The sequence below is a fragment of the Terrapene carolina genome, unplaced genomic scaffold (assembly GCF_002925995.2).
Source record: "Terrapene carolina triunguis isolate 2854851 unplaced genomic scaffold, T_m_triunguis-2.0 Scaffold67, whole genome shotgun sequence".
Lineage (NCBI taxonomy): Eukaryota > Metazoa > Chordata > Testudines > Emydidae > Terrapene > Terrapene triunguis.
This window is the reverse complement of record NW_020664418.1, coordinates 34545189-34566158: the sequence shown is the minus strand read 5'-3', so window position 1 is coordinate 34566158 and position 20970 is coordinate 34545189. Positions and strand designations below refer to the sequence as shown.

Below are 20970 nucleotides of genomic sequence, written 5' to 3'. Positions count from 1 at the left end.
GTAAATATAGGGCTAGATTTCCTATCTATACCACCCTTTGACCTGTTGAGGATGGTATTACACTAGGGCGGGGTGGCCAACCTGAGCCTGAGAAGGAGCCAGAATTTACTAATGTACATTGCCAAAGAGCCACAGTAATACGTCAGCAGCCCCCCAGCAGCTTCCCCCACCCACTCCCAGTGTCTCCCACTCATCAGCAGCCCCGCCAATCAGCGCCTCCCTCTCGCTCCCCGCACCTCCCAATCAGCTGTTTCGTGGTGTGCAGGAGGCTGTGGGGGGGGGAGGAGCAAGGTCATGGCAGGCTCAGGGGAGGGAGTGGGAAGGGGTGGAGTGAGGGCAGGGCCTGTGGCAGAGCCAGAGCTTGAGCAGTCAGCACCCCCTGGCACATTGGAAAGTTGGCGCCTGTAGCTCCAGCCCTGGAGTTGGTGCCTATACAAGGACCCGCATATTAACTTCTGAAGAGCCGCATGTGGCTCTGGAGCCACAGGTTGGCCACCCCTGTACTAGGGGAATCCTCATTTGGTGCCTTAAAAGCAACTTTAAGTCCACTTTGCACACCCAGAGCAGCACAAAGGGGACTAAAGAGGGGCTAAGGATCTGGCCTGGGGAATATATGAAAAGGAGGCTGGGTGGTCAAGTGATAAAATATGTAACCCATCACTGCTAGGTCCCCAGTCTGAATCCAACCCAGCTCAATGATAAACAAATGTTATCTTGTCATGGCTGTTCAGAGGTAGGGTGGCCAGATAGCAACTGTGAAAAAACGGGACAGGGGGTGGGGGGTAATAGGTGCCTATATAAGAAAAAGTCCCCAAAAATGGGACTGTCCCTTTAAAACTAGGACATCTGGTCACCCTATTCAGAGGCCTATGTGAAATGCACGATGGTCTCAGTCTCACTCCCAGTGGACAGATGCCACATCACAGTTAGCACCCTCATTGGTAGGCCCAGTTGAAACCTATGGCTTCATATTTGTGCCTGTTCACCCATCATTTTATAACATCCCATACTTAATAGTTCTTTACCTGAAGTTTAGGATAAGCAGCAGGATCCTTGATATAGGGCTCGTGAAGTTGAATATATAACCGGCAGAGTTCAGCAGGGCAATCCAAAGCAATCTACAGAGATGTTAAAAATTGCATGTGATGAAAGAAGTCACTCTAAAACAAATTAACCTGACCCTTGCTATTGTGGGCTCTACAACTGTGCTCGCTGTTGCCATACAGAAGGCTTGCTTACAGGCCAGAAGGGACTGGATCTTTTGCCAAGGTGATCCGGGGGGGGAGGGATAGCTCAGTGGTTTGAGCATTGGCCTGCTAAACCCAGGGTTGGGAATTCAATCCTTGAGGGGGCCACTTAGGGATCTGGGGCAAAATCAGTACTTGGTCCTGCTAGTAAAGGCAGGGGGCTGGACTCAATGACCTTTCAGGGTCCCTTTCAGCTCTAGGAGATAGGATATCTCCATTTAAAAAAAAAAAAATCCACTTGGTCACCACTATAGAAATGGGCTGATGTCACTGTTGAAATGTAGGCTTCCCTTTGCCTGCCTCACAGGTCCCTTGAACGGTTCATAGAGCAAGACTATAATATCTAACTGTTATATACCATTTTTCATCAATAGATCTCAAAGGCACTTTATAAAGGAAGGTGAGCATCATTATCCCCATTATACAGATGAGAAAACTGGGACACAGAGGGGTAATGACTTACCCAAGGTCACCCAGCAGACCAATGACCGAGGCTAGAATAGAACGTAGGTCTTCTGAGTCCTAGTTTAGTGCTCTAGCTACTAGGCCAACATTAGCAGTCTTAGTTTTTCACTGGAAAGTAATTAAGCTAGTATACCAGATATGTGTGGTCCACACTGTGATAAATGTATAACATTCTTTTATTTGTGCTGACAACTAATGGCTTTGACCCAATCCATAATGCCTAATGGAAATTCACCCAATAGTAGAAAAATCAGGTAAGCATATACTGTAGAGTTTATATAGGGATTTAAACAAGAGTTGTGTTGCAATAAGGTAATAGTGGAGAATGATGCGAACTCCAAAACCAGCTACTATAAAAAAATGTAATGAGGAAAAAAGAGATTGTTGGATGTTTATCTCCTGTAAAGAATAAACTTGCCAATAAACTCCATGGTGACCCAACTACTATGTCAAGGAACTGAATTCATGATAACAAGCAATGACTACAAAGTACGCAATACTTTTCTAAAATGATTCATCAGTTTCAACAGCAGCTTAATAAGAGCTTTCCCACGAGGCATTGCTGGTGTCTAAATTACTGACAAGGTCCAGCTGGGTGTATTGCAGCAGCCAACTGCACTGGCATTTGTAAGTCTGGGTTTGGGAAGAATACAAAGATTCCCACTGTACATGCCAATGGCACATCTTGGAGAGGGAGAAACATCTGAGAAACAGGTGTATGTCTGTACTAAGGAACCACAGTTTATTGGCCAATAACATATTGCCACAATTACTGGAGCTTAACAGAAAGCTGTTCATTCCATCCAGGGTTGAGAAAATGATGTCACTGAAACAGTTCCTACAATGGGAGAGGAACTGGGTAGTGAAATGGGATAGGAAAAGAAGCTCAGAAAAAATGAGGAATGGCATTGCTGCCTGTAGCTGGGTGCTTGGGCAAGAGATTACACTATGAAAAATGTGTCATCTCTTTCCACATTGCTTTGATTTATTCAGTTAGCCAGCACCAACAGTACTAGGGAGTGCCCCGAGCTGCAACAAATGAAGATGCCAGTAACAAGACAGAAGTAAACAAATATTAAAAGATTTCTGAAAGCAAATTTTCTCAGAAATATGACTAGAGAGCAAAAATAAAGCAGTAATACAAGCCAGCAGAACTACAAAAGAGTGACATGCACTAAGTAGAACAAATTGCTGCTAAAGTTACTTCTGATCACCTGATATATGAATTAAGGTCTAGACAGGGTCAGCTCTACCAAATATGCAGACCAGGCACTTGTCTTGGGCACCAAAATGTTTAGTGATTGTTTACTCAGTGATGTGCAATTTCCATTTTGCCTAGGGCAGCAAATACTTCAAAGCTGACACTGGGAGTAGGTTTACCACTGCTCCAAGAAGCAAGTATTTTAAATTCCGTGTGATTCCCTCTGAAATTTCAAAGCTATCAAATGTGCTATAAATCTATAGATAAAGTTAATTTAAAACAATCTATACTTGATAGGCAAGAAGGAGACATTTACAATTTCAGGAGACTTGGGATAAACCCAACATAGTTCTCAGATAAAAAGATTCTACTCTCTCACTCATAATGCAAGCTGCATGTTTTTCTATGTGAGTTTAGTTACGTGTCTATGTTTTAGAAAGACATGAATGCAGATTTAATTTAGCTTGTGTGCATCCAGGCTATTGACCACCAGAAAAACAACCAATGACATGCTTTTTAGGTCATTTGAGCTCTTTGGGGGTCATATAGCTAGTCCCTTTCAGAAAACCAATTTCACACAATGCAAACGGAGAGGCAAAGCTACAGTAATTGCAATAATGCCACATGCAATGCTGTAGCTGTGTTGGCCCCAGGATATTACAGAGATAAGGGGGGTGAGGTAATATCTTTAATTGGACCAATTTCTGTTGGTTAGAGAGAGGAGCTTACAGAAGAGCTCTGTGTAAGCGCTAAAGCTTATCTCTTTCACCAACAGAAGTTGGTCCAATAAAAGGTATTACCTCATCCACCTTGTCTCTCTAATAATGCCACAGACACTTCATTTCTCCTTCATATTCTTAGGCCCAGTCCTGCTCCCAGTGAGAAGTTTTCCATTTACTTGGGAGCTGACTGGGCCCTTGGTTTGCATATAGTACATATGTTTTCTCACACACAAAAATTCTTCCTTTTGAAAAGCAACAGATGTAAAAGCTTTGTGACTAAAACTCAGAGATCCCAGGTTGTTATTGCCCCTTACACTTACCATGCCCCTAAATATGCAAAACCCAGTTGCAAGGATGAGATATATAGCCAGCATTAGATCTAGTGGTCTTCTCAGGAGTCCTTTCTTCTGGACTTTCTGAACCACCTACAATACAATATAGGGTTAAGAGTAGATCATAAATTCTACATTAAATGTATTTAATTTCAAATCTGTCTCTAAAGAAAGTTAAGGTGGTGAAACACCCTGATAGGAGCCAATGGGACAACATCTGCTCTCAGCTACTGTAATGTAAATGCAGAGTCACTCTATTGATTTGAGTGTATAAGTGGGAGCAGCAGCATTTCTGTATATAATGATGTAACAATGTTACAATGATATAACAGAAAGCAGAATCAGGCCCCTACCATTCAAAGTTAAAGCTAACCCACACTTTAAGAAGATTCTCTAATGGTCCACCTGAGTGAGGATCAGTGTCAATCTTCATGTTGAATGACTTATCTTTCATCAGTCAGTGACACTTTACATGGTCATTTACACAAAGATAATAAAATGGCTTCCTCATACCCACACTAGTTGCTCCACTGAGTATTTTACGTTTGCCCATTTTATTTCTAAAAACGATAGCGCATACCCATTTACGTGGGGTCATAAGAAAATGTATTATATAATCATAAATACATATCCAATATTTACTTATCAAGTGGCTGACTAAGAGAGGAAGGATGGCCTAGTGGCTAAAGTGGTAGCCTAGAGACCCAGTTTCATTTCCCTATTCTGACACAGACTTCCTATGAGATGCTGGGCAAGTTGTTTCGTTGTCATAAGCCTCTGTTCTCCTGCTGTAAAACTGAGATGATCCCTCCCTCAGAGGAATGTTGTGGGGGTAAATATGTGAGGCATGCTGATGTAATGGAAGCTGTATAAGTACCTCAGATAAAAAATGGTTTGGGGCAATTGCGAGAGCTCACTCACTGCAGAGTTTTCACTCAAACCTTCATTCCAGGATGCATTTTTTTTTCACCATTATGCACTCTTGCCCAACATACACACCAGATGCAATCTCCTTGCAATTGAGCGAACAAGTCATCTTCTTCATTTAAAAGCACTGCATTTATATGACTCACTCATTTCCACTTCCCTTTTGAATGATAATCCATGCATTGATAGGCACACAACAAAAAGACCTCCTACAAAACGGATTTCCTTATTATATATTATTGCATTACTGTCTCAAAATATGTTGTACAATGACATAATTATAAATATTCATGTTCAAATGACAGAACAGAAGAAAGTATTTTCCAGGCAAAACTCCTAAGCAAGGACTACAGAATTTGGCTCATAGTTTAACAAAAATTAAAAACACTTCCTATATGTAGGGCTGTTTACTTCATAAAATTGTTAAAACGAGTAAATTTTCAGAAACAGATCTCTGAGGCAGTTCTGCTGTGTCCTCTTCTTGCTTCCTCATGCTAGATCAATAGGTAGGCTCATGTGAGTAAGACAAGTATGATTTAGACCTGTGTTACACTATAACAGTGTTTCCCAAACCTGGGACGCCGCTTGTGTAGGGAAAGCCCCTGGCGGGCCAGGCCGGTTTGTTTACCTGCCGCGTCCGCAGGTCCGGCCGATCGCGGCTCCCACTGGCCGCGGTTCACTGCTCCAGGCCAATGGGAGCTGCTGGAAGCGACGCGGGCTGAGGGACGTACTGGCCGCCTCTTCCAACAGCTCTCATTGGCCTGGAGCAGCGAACCGCAGCCGGTGGGAGCCGCGCTCGGCCGGACCTGCGGACGCGGCAGGTAAACAAACCGGCCCGGCCCGCCAGGGGCTTTCCCTACACAAGCAGCGTTCCAAGTTTGGGAAACACTGCTCTATAATATTTAAGGTATCAAAGCCTGCTACTATAGGAGTGTTTACAATGTCATAGGCAAAGAATGTGTTTAACCCAATAGTATTAATGGGAAAAACAAGGGAGTAATGTTACAAATACTTTTAAGATGGAACTATAAAAGAATAATTGTAAAGTCAATGGATTGTTTCCATTTTACTACTGCGTGAAGGCTGAACTTTAAATGTATATGTTACACCTTTTTCTAAAAGGAAACAGTAACCTGACATACATATTTATGAGTGACACGAAACCACAGCCCTGTGTTATATACAGAGCAGTTAGAATGATTAGCCAAGGTGACAATGAGGACAAACCTACCCAATAGAACTTGTCTGTTAAGTTTCTATAGGGATACTGAGAACTCATGCCTTTTCTGTAAAGTATGTATATATTTACATATAGGCAATGCAAATGTAAAGCTCTAAAGAAAGTAGAAAGATAGGCCAACACATTGTGCAAAGGCTTAGTGCTGGACTGAAATACCTTGTCTACTGAGTTATTGTGCCCATCTTTCTCTTTTTAATACAGCAAAGTCATACCAATGTACCCTGACATGAATTAAATGCAACAACAGCTCCTGTCAGGTCAAAGTTGATCCACTGCTGGCTTCCCTTCTGCTGAAAACAACAAACCAACTCCTCACAAGTCTTGCTGGCGCTGCTGTTTTGTATGTCAGAAGAAAGTCTGCAGGTGCAATTAGAATTTTCTCCCAATTCCCTAATCCATGCTGAGTGCCTTGTTTGGGGCACCTCCCAGGCTCAGGCTCTAAGAGCTCAGAACAATCTACTAGTGTCAACAGGCTGAATGCAACAAAACCGGTCCCACCAGAATTCGTGTGCAAAGCTGAATTTATGCTTTGCCCTCCATCTCATTAACTTTTCCTGAACTTAAATTACTTGAGACTGTTCCCTGAGTTACTAGTACATTTATAGACCTATCCACCAAGCCCTGTAAATACCGTATTACAGCTCAGTTTGATTCTAAACTGTGGCATAACGCCCCCATGCCTCTATGCTTTGAAAACAACGGAAGCTTGTCTGTTATCCAAGTGTATGTATTTAACTGGTTTGTAGTAAGTCTATAACAATGAATGGCTTACGCGACACTATATAAATTGATTCCAATAACATTTTAATGTAAGTACTTTGTATATATTTGTACATTTTTAAGAACTATCATGCCATTTGTTTCCTAACTCCCTTATTGTCTCTGAATAATGCTAGTTCAAAAATTAAAATTGGATTTTCAAGCTGATTGTAAATATTTAAAAGATCTGCTGAAAAGGGGCCAAATCCTTGTAGGATTTAGTATGGTTAATTGTTAATTAAACAAATCAGTATTAATAACACACAACTATTTTCTGAAAACTAGATTGCATTTAGGATTGCCTAAAATATTACAATTGGTTTTATTTCATTTTCTACAGAATTTTGAAGTACACAGTTACTAAACATAAGTATGTGTGCTAGGTTCTCAACTATTCTTGTCTTCTACAGATCATAAATTAGCTATGAAGATGTAGTTCTATTTTCCCACAGGAAAGGCAATTTCATGAAAAAAATCTAAAGCATGGATGAAAAGATTCTATATTTAGAATTACACAGAGGACTTACGATGACCTTCAGAGAATAGAAACTAAAAGGCTCAATTTTTACATACAAAAGAGCTGTTCAGTAAAACCTGAAATTAAAAAAAAGTGTTTAGAACACCTGCTTTCCATGCATTTGCCTTTTTTGAACAAAATTTTTTAAAAGTTAAGCTTGATTGAAACATGCATTAATGTGACACATTAAATCTGGTTAACAAAGTAGTAGTGATTACCAATCTCATAAACATAAGAAGCTTGGCCATGCTTCTGCAAATGAGCTACCATATTTTAGCTATAGGCAGCAATTTCTGTACAGTTCTTGGGGCTAGGAGGGCAAATCGAAACCTTTATCCATATCTACGCAAACACCATACTAATACATGTTGTACATAAGAAGCAACCATCAACATGACCAAACAGCACTTTGGTCCAGATAGCTTGACTCTATCCCATTTTTATGCCTTTCATTAGATTTCTGAGGGTTCTGTTTACATATTACTCAAATCCTCTCTACAGTTTCAGTTTGGAAGATTCACTGAGCTTTCCCCTATCTGGCTTCCATGAAAATGAATCCTAATTTATAAGGCAAAAGCTATTCAGAAGTGCCTCTTGGGACTCAGATTTAGGAGTCATACCTGCCTCACTGCCCCCAAAATCCTTTACTGCAATAGAACCATTATTGATGTGTCTTTCACAAGCTTCTTGAAAATCTTCCAGTGCATCTTCTTCAACTATTGTGTCCTGCAAGATCACCTGTACACAGAGAGCCTGTTACATTTCTGAATGTTCAGGGGTAGGACCTGTCTCCTATTATCCATATATATGGTACCTACCACAAAATGGACCTGTCTGAGGCCTCAGGATGCTTTTGTAATACAAATACTATTAATACATTATATGTTGACGCTCAGAATGGGTTTGGAATGTGCTCTGGCAGTAAGCCTGGCTCCCTCTAGCCACAAATAGCTAAACGTCATGTCATTCTTTGCTCTACTTTTCAGATAACCTTTTTTCTCAATGCATGAAATTGTGCATAAACAAATGTTGCATATTGTGGCTGCCCAACTAATCCTATTGTTGCCCAATTACAGAGTCCTAGCTAGTTTGTGAGTAGACACCATTCCTGCAGATGAAGATGATTGTAAAAATGAGCTTTGGATAGGTGTAAGGTGGGTAACACAAAATCACTTCCTTACTACCTAACATGATAATATATCTCAGCTATAAAACGCAATAGCAAGCAATGCAAAGATTTTAAAAAGCAAGCAGGTGTTCAATGATATGAAATCTCACAATATCTACATAATATCTGTAGTTATATAGCACCTTTATCTTAGTATCATAAGGAGCTTTACAAAGCTGGGGAAGTATCACTATCCATGTTTTATAGATGGGGAAACTGAGGCACTGGGACTATAAAGGTCATACATTGAGGCCAAGTCTATGTTACAAACTTACGTCAGTAAAACTATGTAAAAAAAATCCATACCCCTGAGCGATACAGTTATACCTATCTAAACCCTGGTGTGGACAGCACTATGTCAGCAGGAGGGCTTCTCCTATTGACATAGCTACTGTCTCTTGCAGAGGTGGATTAACTATACTGACAGGACGTGCTCTCCCGTCAGCATAGTAGCACCTTCACTGAAGCACTACCGTGCACCACTGCCGCGTTTTAAGCGTAGATCTGCCCTGAGTAAATGGTAGTCAGGAACAGAATATACACATCCTCACCCCTAGTCCTTCACTCTAACCACCTAATCAACTTGCTTCCCTCTGCACTCCACAATTAAACTAACTAAAATATTATCTTATATGAAGAATGCGGCAGGGATGTTTTTGTCGTGCCTGCATGATCCTCCATCAATCTCCATTACAAACATAATAAATCATTACAGTGCACTCCACTAAAACTCTGCAGGAATAATGAGCACATTTTTAGTCTTTTTAATGCTATTAGTACAGTAGTTTACATTTAATACAGTAACATTACCTTGACGGGAGTATTGTAAGTCACTGAAGGATGATTATAGATTCTGAACCCAGCCCATATAGGAAGACAAATATATGGTACATTTAAGAAAGAAGCAGGACACATTCTTGCTCCATATTTACCTATTAAAAGAAATAATCATAAAACATGTGAAGAATTTGTATACTAACTCTATATGGAGAAAATTACAGCATATCTGATGGAGCATCCACACCAAACAGCTACGATAATGCTGGATGTAAAAAGCTTTTTAAATGCTTGCAACCCAGCATACAAATCTGGTGGAAAAGCCTGTGCTGGCAAATGGAAGAGCCACACACAAGCAGGTAACAACTAGATACAGTATGGTGTGTTGTTTCAAAGATGAGATTTTCTGTTTGTGACAGCCAGCTGCCTCAGCCACTGACCTCTTTTCTACATACCCACAGGGACGGAAGAGCTCCGAACGCTGTTAATACAACCTGCTCTAGATAAAGGCATCTTCCACAAAAGAAAAACTGACACTTTTAAGTCTGATATTATGCTCTGCTTACTAAATCTTGGTTTCTAATGCAGAGCAGTGACAATGCTTGGAAAAAGGGTCACAAAAAAAAAACCCAAAAAATTCTGGCCCAGATCCTCAGCTGCTATAAATCAGGGGAGACTTTGCTTTTTATATCAGCTGAGGATCTGGTCAAAATCAGTGTCAGAGAGGACTCCCTGAAAATCAGAGATCTTGAGCTTGTATAGGAGAGAGGTGAAGAGCTTCTGTGTGGACTGATCAGGCTGAACCATGAATGCTCCATCCTAGCTATAAATACCTGGGCTGAGATTTTCAAAGCCAACTAATGGTTGTAAACACATTAACATTAATTTATGGCAGTAGTGTGTCTAACCTCCCTCTCCCCCCTTCATCTTTGAAAAATCATAATGTTAGGCTTTTTGCCAGAAGGAAATCATTTATTTATGTAAGAAAAGTTTAAAGCACTTCAAGTTAACAATTGCATGACATAAACATGATTTAATAACAACTTCTCAAGCCCCAGCAGCTGTAAATTCATTTGTCCAAAAGTGCCTTTGGATGCCTTTTGCCTGACCCTTGACATCGGTACTGTAAAGCAACAAGTGCGCTTTATGCTAATCCGTAAATGAACAATTTTTAAACACTAATAACAAACAGATATAGTTGTTTTCTCATATCCCAAAATAAACCACATTAAGTCAATGAGAATCTTTCTATTGACTTGTGTGCTTTGGATCAGGGCCTTATTGCCGATAGCAAAATAAGATGATAAACTTTTTCTTGTTGGCATGGAATGGTAAATCCACACACTTCCCAAAGTAAAAAAATCCTTGGTATCTGGTTAACTGATCTGTTTATATTCCTGAAGTCCCTCCAAAGTTATATTAAAGTAAGGAGCAATATACTATATTTTGGTTATGAGATTAGGTAGCCTTATTTTTTATTAACCCCGTATAGGAAGTAGAAAACAAAACAATTTTCATGCTTCACATGGGAAAGTTGCTTATATGAATTATCTCCTTACCCACAATAGTTCCAGGCATAAAGACAATAATGCTCATGACAATGGATCCTAACCAGTATAGGCCAATGGTTCTGTAACTTTCTCTGAAACAGAAATAATTGATTTAATGCACCATCCCTAGAACATTACTGTCAAAAACTGCCTCAGAGATTATACTGATTTCTGCTGGTAGCATTTTAAGAAAGAAGGCTGAGATCCTCAAAGGTATTTAGGTGCCTAGCACCCTTTGAAGATCTGGGCCTAATGTGGTGGTGAATGGTGGACACAGAGGAGTGATAGAAACAAACCTATGGGGGGAAACTCTGCATTTTTGTGTATAAACAAGATAATTATCTGAGCAATATGGGATTGTATGTTTAATTCCCTGTTTTGTGGGAGGTGTTACTCACAGAAGGGCTGAGTGGGCACCTGTTGCACAAGGCTTTGAAAATAATTTGCTTTAATGCTTGTGTTACCAGAAGGTTGATGTTTCAAAACAGTATATTTTGAAATATTTTCCCCTGCAATGTGCATTTAAATAATTATTTTCTTTAACTTTTTCCACAAGAGTAAGCAACATAAGACTCTTATATTCCAGAAATTATTACTACCTCTTTATCTACACAGTACTTCCAGGTAGAAATGAAAGAAAGAAGACCATGTAGTCTTGACCAAGACACTGTTCTGCTCTCTTGAAATAATGATACCATGGAGTCTGAACATGCATTGTCTTTAGGATTTCCACTTTCTGGTTAGCTAATATAAATTGTACAAATGCGCTGTGTTTTGCTCTGTACAGTAAATCTTCCAGATAAAAGTCATGGTAGAATTTTTGTTCTGCTGCCTACATCAAGTTCAGCAATAATTAATAAAACCAACACCATCAACAAAACACTCATTAACCAAACTAGTTAACTGTGTCCATTTTGAATTATAGTGCAAAGGCGAGAGAACCCAGGTTCTTTATTGGCTCCCCCTTGTGCATCTGAAACAAGAGGCCAAATCCAGTTGTGATCTAACTCTGCAGAGAGTAATGGAATTTCAGTAGGGCTTAATTTGGCCCAAGGAATTTACACAGCACAAAATACTATTTAAAAAACTCAAACATCTAAACATTGCAAAACCACAGGAAATGAATTTCCTTTGTGGCTTACACAGGGGTGTGGAAAGCTAAACAAATGGTACACAAACATCAGACTGACTTACTCCCACGAAATAGCTGCCACCATTAAGAGATACATCAGATAATGCACAGAGCCATCCCAATAGCAGATCACATGGCCATAAGCAGTGTTCAGATGAGGCTCGCCCTAAAGAAAATGGATTTTAAAACAGTGCAATGGCAAAGGAGATTCAATAAACCTTAGAAGTGTATTAAGAATAGCAGGTAAACAGGCTGGAGTAAAGTGACTGGTGTTCATTCAGTCTAAGGATCCATTTCTTCCTGGCTGTCAACTCTCATGTTAGCCTTTTTCCAGTCATTCGGGACCTCGCCCGATCGCCATGAGTTTTCAAAGATAATGGCCAATGGCTCTGCAATCACATCCACCAACTCCTTTAACACCCTCGGATGCAGTGCATCTGTCCCCATGGACTTGTACTCATCCAGCTTTTCTAAACAGTCCTGAACCACTTCTTTCTCCACAGAGGGCTGGTCACCTCCTCCCCATACTGTGCAGCCCAGTGCAGTAGTCTGGGAGCTGACCTTGTTCGTGAAGACAGAGGAAAAAAAGCATTAAGTACCTTAGCTTTTCCCACATCCTCTGTCACTAGGTTGCCTCCCCCATTCAGTAAGGGTCCCACACTTTCCCTGATCTTCTTCTTCTTGCTAGCATACCTGTAGAAATCCTTCTTGTTACTCTTAACATCCCTTGCTAGCTGCAACTCCAAGTGTGATTTGGCCTTCCTGATTTCACTCCTGCATGCCTGAGCAATATTTGTCCCTCCCTGGTCATTTGTCCAATCTTCCACTTATTGTAAGCTTCTTTTTTGTGTTTAAGATAAGCAAGGATTTCACTGTTAAGCCAGGCTGGTTGCCTGCCATATTTACTATTCTTTCTACACATCGGGATGATTTGTTCCTGCAATCTCAATAAGGATTCTTTAAAATACAGACGGCTCTCCTGGACTCCTTTAAAAAAGGGAAGAAGGAGGATCTGGGGAACTACAGGCCAGTCAGCCTCACCTCAGTCCCTGGAAAAATCATGAAGCAGGTCCTCAAGGAATCAATTCTGAAGCACTTTGACGAGAGGAAAGTGATCAGGAACAGTCAGCAGGGATTCACCAAGGGCAAGTCATGCCTAACTAACCTAATTGCCTTCTATGATGAGATAAGTGGCTCTGTGGATGAGGGGAAAGCAGTGGACGTGTTATTCCTTGACTTTAGCAAAGCTTTTGATAATGTCTCCCACAGTATTCTTGCCAGCAAGTTAAAGAAGTATCGGCTGGATGAATGGACTATAAGGTGGATAGAAAGCGGGCTAGATCATCAGGCTCAACGGGTAGTGATCAATGGCTCCATGTCTAGTTGGCAGCCGGTATCAAGCGGAGTGCCCCAAGGGTCGGTCCTGGGGGCCGGTTTTATTCAATATCTTCATTAATGATCTGGAGCAGAGATGGGCAAACTATGGCCCGTGGGCCACATCCGGCCTGCAGGACCGTCCTGCCTGGCCCCTGAGCTCCTGACCCGGGAGGCTAGCCCCCGGCCCCTCCCCTGCTGTTCCCCCTCCACCGCAGCCTGAGCTCACTTGCTTCGCCGCCAGCGCAATGCTCTGGGCAGCGGGGCTGTGAGCTCCTGGGGCAGCGCAGCTGCAGAGCCGGGCCTGACCCAGTGCTCTGAGCTGCGTGGTGGTGGTTGTGGGGGCGGTGGCATGGCCCGGCTCCAGCCGGCTGGTGCGGCTGTAGCGCTGCCAGCCACTGGTGCTCCAGGCAATGCGGTAGGGGGGCAGGGAGCAGGGGGGGTTGGATAGAGAGCAGGGGAGTTCAGGGTGGTGGTCAGGGGGCGGGGGTGTGGATAGGGTCGGGGTGGGGGAAATAGGGGGTTGAATGGGGGTAGGGGTCCCGGGGGAGCAGTCAGGAAGGAGGGGGGGTTGGATGGTGCGGCGGGGGGCAGTCAGGGTCAGGTGTTCCTGGGACAGTCAGGGGACAGGGAGCAGGGGCGGGTGGATGGGGTAGGGGTCCCGGGGGGGCCATCAGGAATGAGACCAGGGGTTGGATGGGGCGGCAGGGGGCAGTCAGGGGCGGGAGTCCGGGGGCGGTCAGGGGACAGGGAGTGGGGGTGTGTGGATGGGGCAGGAGTCCTGGGGGGGGCGTCTGGGAACGGGGGGGTTGGATGGGGCAGGAGTCCTGGGGGGGGAGCAGATAGCAGGTGGGGGCCGGGCCACGACCCCCGCCCCTAACCAGCCCTCCATACAATTTCCAAAACCAGATGCGGCCCTCTGACCAAAAAGTTGGCCCGCCCCTGATCTGGAGGATGGCGTGGATTGCGCCCTCAGCAAGTTTGCAGATGACACTAAACTGGGAGGAGTGGTAGATACGCTGGAGGGTAGGGATAGGATATAGAGGGATTTAGACAAATTAGAGGATTGGGCAAAAAGAAATCTGATGAGGTTCAGCAAGGACAAGTGCACTGCAAAGACTAGGGACCGAGCGGCTAGGCAGCAGTTCTGCAGAAAAGGACCTAGGGGTTACAGTAGACGAGAAGCTGGATATGAGTCAACAGTGTGCCCTTGTTGCCAAGAAGGCTAACAGCATTTTGGGCTGTATAAGTAGAAGCACTGCCAGCAGATCGAGGGACATGATCATTCCCCTCTATTTGGCATTGGTGAGGCCTCATCTGGAGTACTGTGTCCAGTTTTGGGCCCCACACTACAAGAAGGATGTGGAAAAATTGGAAAGAGTCCAGCAGAGGGCAACAAAAATGATTAGGGGGCTGGAGCACATGACTTATGAGGAGAAGATGAGGGAACTGGGATTATTTAGTCTGCAGAAGAGAAGAATGAGGGGGGATTTGATAGCTGCTTTCAACTACCTGAAAGGGAGTTCCAAAGAGGATGGATCTAGACTGTTCTCAGTGGTAGCAGATGACAGAACAAGGAGTAATGGTCTCAAGTTGCAGTGGGGGAGGTTTAGGTTGGATATTAGGAAAAACTTTTTCACTAGGAGGGTGGTGAAGCACTAGAATGGGTTACCTAGGGAGGTGGTGGAATCTCCTTCCTTAGAGGTTTTTAAGGTCAGGCTTGACAAAGCCCTGGCTGGGATGATTTAGTTGGGGATTAGGTCCTGCTTTGAGCAGGGGTTGGACTAGATGACCTCCTGAGGTCCCTTCCAACCCTGATATTCTATGATTCTATGTTTCAAGGCATCCATATCATTATCTGGAGTTAGGATGAAATAACTTCCATATAGACACACCCTTTAGAGCAGGGATCGGCAACCTTTGGTACCCGGCCCATCAGGAAAATCCGCTGGCGGGCCAGGACGGTTTGTTTACCTGCAGTGTCTGCAGGTTTGGACAATCGCAGTTCCCACTGGCCGCGGTTTGCCGTTCCAGGCTAACGGGGGCTGTGCGAAGCGAAGCGGGCCGAGGGATGTGCTGGCCACCACTTGCCACAGCTCCCATTGGCCTGGAACAGTGAACCGCGGCCAGTGGGAGCCGCAATCGGCCGAACCTGCAGATGCTGCAGGTAAAGAAACCGTCCTGGCCCGCCAGTGGATTTCCCTGACGGGCCGCATGCCATAGGGTGCTGATCCCTGCTTTATAGTATTGCAAAATTAGGTGCATTCTGGTGGGGAGGGTATGCCTTGCTCTTCAGTATTTGAGGACACAGTACTGAAACAGCAATCATTGCTCTGCAACATTATGGGAAATTCCTGTTTCTAAAAAAAAATGATGTTCAAAAATCTGAAGTTATGACATATATCAGTGATGAAATGTAAAGACAGTTTGATTTAATTAAGAAAGATATATTTAACAATCTAGAGATCCAACAATAGTGTTGAGCACATTAATGATGGTGATATTTAAGCTCATAGGGCCCAACTAATTTCTCTGAAGTCTATAGAGTCTTTTCAATTACACCAGTGAATGTTGGATGAGGCCCTCGTGCTATTTTTGGTGGACACTGAGATTCAGCAGGGAACAGATTCTACTAACTTGATATCTGGCACTATCAGGTTTTTCACTCTATTTTGAAGTTCCTTTTATTTAGTTCCTTTTATTAAAAGGATTAAGCAAAAACACAAGATTCATTATTTTTCTTCTAGGCTAAGCTTACAGGTTTTGTAATATTTCACTGTAACTCTCCATTAATGACTGCTGAATTTCTATTGAGTTCTGCAGAAATGCATGCATTAACTAGTTCAGTAGAAATGTATGCATTAACGACACTAATGTCATAGAAGTCCACTATAACAGTATTATTGCAACTAAATGAAATAATAAACTGGGGCTTGAAGTCAATGAAAGCTTTATCAGTGACTTTAATGAGAGTAAAATCAAACCCAAGAAGATTCTTTTGGACACATTAAGTACTCTTATTTATATTATTAAGAGAAAAGCCAAATTGCAGTGGTACTTCATAGCCTATATGAAAACAAATAAATTACAGTATCTTCCTCTTCAATGTCCAAGGCATATGAAATAAATTATAATACTGAACTTCATATCCTGTTAACTTTCTAATGGCTTTTTTCTGCCAGGGGCATTTTTATAATAAACATTTTATTCAATCATCAATAGTAAAGATTTTAAATTCATAAGCTAAATGATTGTTTACCTCTTTCAAGTAGTAGGTCATGAATCCATCAATAATTCCATCCTGTTCAAGTCCTATTATAAGGTTCACTACACTGGTAAAAGCGAATACGGCATAAACTGTAGTAATATGAAAAGAAAAGAAGAATTTACTGTATATAAAAAGGCTTGCAAATCACAGACTGTCAATATATAGTCTGAAATATTAAACTGTTAAGAGATTAACATCTAACTGGGGGGAGATTTATCTGTTGTGAGGAAAACATCCAGACAGATATCTAATGGACAATATAACTTGTTACTTAGCAATACCTAGTTTAAATATTTTAAGATACCAATATTTTGCCACAAAGTGTACTCTTCAAGATAGCTATACTTAATGACATGTACTCCATACATCCACATGCACAGCTCCTATTGACCTCAGTGGGTGATCGGCATCACATGAAGAGGACTGGACAGCCCTTAGAAACTATCATATAATGTAGACAACCTCAATTGCAAACATCTGATCTTCCTTGAGGAAAACTGAACATTCCAGTTATACTCAGAAGAAAGAAGGGGAGGGGCTGGCAGAAAAAGGAAGGAAAATGTGACTTGCCCTTTCTGGGGTGGAGCAAGGTGAACCTGCTTTGCCATCATGAGCCATGACCACGTAGGAAACCTAGTCTGCAAGGTGCTCAGTGACTCCATAGGGAGTGCCTTTTATGAATTAAGAGTTGTCAGCACCACGCAACATACGCAGCACCTTGGAGGATAAAAGTGTATGGGTATAGGATGAGTAGCAGAGGGTAAAAATACACAGTAGGTATGGGCTATGGGCTCTGCCTGCAAGTTGTGGAGGGGTCTAGGGCTGGAACTTGAGGCAGCTAAATGAGCCAGTAGTTTTTCCTGTAGGTTGCCATATGGTGCTCCAGAATATAAGATTTCACTTAAAAAACAATTACATCTCCCCGGCCTTATGGTTGTGACAATAACCTTCAAATATGAAAAGAGTGTATTGATGCCGAGATGCTTGTCTGAGTCTTTGGACAGCCTAAAATGATAGCACTGAGAGGTGAGAACGACCCCGTTCATCACTTTGGTGTTAACGCTGAAGCCTAGTGATGGTTATTAGATATTATTAGTGGAATATTTATTGTGTAAGAATGAAGAGAGATGATCAGATTATGACAATCTGTATTATCTAGGGGCAGCCAACCCTATGGAGCCCAATGGGGAATCCAAACCCCCTGCAGGGGCACAAACCCCAAAGAAGCCCACTGAGCTGAGTAGGAGAATGGGTCCCAATGAGGAAGAGCCAGGCCTGACATGTTCAGTAAGGTCCACTGTGTCGCCTGAGCTCCACCAAGGGGGAACAAAACTGAATGGGCCCAGCAGAGCATATTTTTAACCTTTCTACAGTCCACTGTGAGTATCTCATTTTGGCTTTCAAGTGGTGGAGTTGGTTTGTTGGCAGAGGCTGAAGATTAGCACTACCTTTCCCCTCATCCCCTATTTCAACCCCCGCTGAGCTCATTCAACTTCCAGTGGAAGTTGAAATCCACTTAGCACCCTACATCATCGGGCCCAAAGTCATTAAGAGGTTTCTATCAGGTTAAAGGCATGTTACCTTTCTATAGACACAAATGGTAACAGCCATAAAGTATGTCCACGTGAGATGTAACTTTCAAACCAATGAATAAATGCTTAATTAGCTTTGATTATACTAATACATACCATAAAAAAGTGGGTCTTTTGGAGGTTTTCTTTTGACCAGAGTACGGGCTACTAGAGCAACGAAAATCAGAATCAGGAATCCAACTGCTACAATTGCCCAGGAACTGAAATTATTAAAAAAAATAAGGAATTAAAAACAAGCGCCCACTTGCCCCCTTCAACTCTGCAGTTTTTCTTATCAGCTAACTTCAAAAGGATCACTTTTCAAAAGCAAAAGTGTACCCCCTTAATCTTAAATTAAATGCAATTACTAATGACAAATTTTGCTTTTTAAAATCCTTGCAGAGTTTACAATATTATACATTTTTACTGTTTCTCAGCACTTCCATGCCTTCTTGTTACATGTGATCATCTATAAAAAGAAAATACTAAAATAGCTTTATAAACAACTAGTCCAGAAAGCTAGCTTGTCAGACTAAATTCAGTTTCCATGCTGACATTAGCAAAAACTAAGACAAATAGGCTGTGAAAGTCATATATGCATAGATTTTTAGGTCAGAAAGGACCATTATGAACATGCCACATAAAAGTACCTATCTGTGAAAGGACATGTTTGCAAAGTAAAATTACAAAAAAACAAATTGATCAGCTGGCCCGGAACTAGGGGTAGCATAGTGCAGTGCCCCATGATAGCTCTGGGTTCAATTTCTGGCCTCCCTCTCCCAGGCCCTAGATTGCCAGGGACAGGAAATGCTATAGAAGTGTTCTCAGGCTCTGGAGAGAAGTGCTATGTGTGACTCATTGTGAATACTTTGCAAATAGAGTTGATGGGTTCTGCAGGGAGGACCTCCTTTTCCATAAGGATGGGGGCCGTAATACAAGGCCTGGAGGATGCATATTAAAGGGTGTGTAAAGTGCTGGTGGGAAAATGATGGAATACTCAAGACGCAGAGAGAAAAGAGGAAAACATTAGCCTCCCCAAGGAAAAAAAAATTCAATAGAATTCATTTAAAATCTATTTACATCTCTAGATTGGCAAATTGTGCTAAGTTCACTTTAGGACAGATTCTTGAGATCCATCCATCCCCTTTGCACTTATATACAAAATAATATGGGGAGAATTCGGTAAACCATAAGCAGGGCCGGCTCCAGGCACCAGCGAAGGAAGCAGGTGCCTGGGGCAGCCAATAGAAAGGGGCGGCACTCCGTCCGTTATTGGGGCGGCACGTCTGGGTCTGCAGTGGCAATTCGGCGGCGGGTCCTTCAGTCCCACTCTTCCTCTTCGGCGGCATCTCAATCAGTTTTTTCTTCTTTCTCTTTTTTTTTTTTCCGCCTCTTGGGGCGGCAAAAAAGCTAGAGCCGGCCCTGACCATAAGGTTTTTCAAAAAACGTATTTTGAATATTGGAGACATCAGGATATGGTTTCAGAAGATACACTAATTACAAGTCTGATTTTTCTCCTCAAGAAAATAAATTAGATAGTTATATTTAAACAATATGAAAACTGACAAGAAATTAAAAATTGTTTTACATTTCAGATTTGATCCTTCAATCTTAATTCTGCTATTCAGCCTTAGTGGATTTTGCATTAGATCTATTTACTGAGTAAAGATTGAAGGATTGAATACTTCAGTTGTATAAAATGCAGACTTTCTGCACAATGGTGTGTACCTACTAGAAAGAAATATTGGCAATGAATCAAACATGCACTAACTTTTTAGAAATCTGCTCACTGAATATTTACAAAAACCTCTGAAGTACCTGGACCCTTCCAACCCAAACCAGCAACACAGTCTATTACGTGCACTGACTTTTTGAAAAACTTTTAGGCAGTGGAGCATACAGACATGTCTGATGCTAATGGATCCCTACACTCCTTTAGTCCTGAAGTTTCTTAAGAGAGAGGCGACTCTTAAGGTCCTTTTCTACATTTTAAATCAAAAGTTTATCTCAAGTTTTTGTAGAACTTTGTAAAACACTGGAAAGTCTTCAGGGACCTCTTATTGGGCACAGTTGAGGAAACTCTCCCTTGGATGATGAGATACAGAAAAATTGAAACTACTCCAGTGCAGTAAGACTTAGGACCTGATTCTTCACCCACTGATGTCAATAGCAAAACCCTTAACTGACTTCTATGGGGTGACCGTAGGCTCTGACGACTCTGGAACTGACTATGAATGGTGTGGTGACTTCCACAGTTTTGAAAGGGAAAAACCCTGAAGGATTTTTGTGGCTGGGCACAAAAACCCATTAAGAACTTATCCAGTCTGGCTTTGGATCTGCAGTTTCCAAAGAGAATTCCACCCAAGATCTCTCCTCCACCCCTTCCCACAGCCACAGTGCTGATACCTGAGAACTTGATATAGGATTTCTATGTCATCCCATGCCTCTTGTTTAATCTCACTGCTTTACCTGATGACAGGTTTCAGAGTGGTAGCCGTGTTAGTCTGTATCAGCAAAAACCACGAGGAGTCCTTGTGGTGCCTTAGAGACTAACAAATTTATTTGGGCATAAGCTTTCATGGGCTAGAACCCACTTCATCAGATGCATGGAGTGGAAAATACAGGAGCAGATATAAATACATGGAAGGATGGGAGTTGCCTTACCAAGTGTGAGGTCAGTCTAACGAGACAATTCATTTAATAGCAGGATATCAAGGGAG

At 42.1% G+C, this 20970-nt stretch overlaps 1 protein-coding gene across 1 annotated transcript in view; it reads right to left on the bottom strand.

The window, feature by feature from the left end:
• TM6SF1 (transmembrane 6 superfamily member 1) overlaps positions 1 to 20970 on the bottom strand; it is a 32515-nt gene that overhangs the window by 9922 nt on the left and 1623 nt on the right. Inside the window, exons 2-8 of the mRNA XM_026648315.2 lie at positions 18368 to 18471; positions 16671 to 16768; positions 12100 to 12203; positions 10915 to 10997; positions 9389 to 9510; positions 3956 to 4060; positions 1026 to 1118 (exon numbers count right to left, since the gene is read on the bottom strand). Of these exons, the coding sequence (XP_026504100.1) occupies positions 1026 to 1118; positions 3956 to 4060; positions 9389 to 9510; positions 10915 to 10997; positions 12100 to 12203; positions 16671 to 16768; positions 18368 to 18471 (709 nt within the window). The remainder of the gene's footprint in view (positions 1 to 1025; positions 1119 to 3955; positions 4061 to 9388; positions 9511 to 10914; positions 10998 to 12099; positions 12204 to 16670; positions 16769 to 18367; positions 18472 to 20970) is intronic.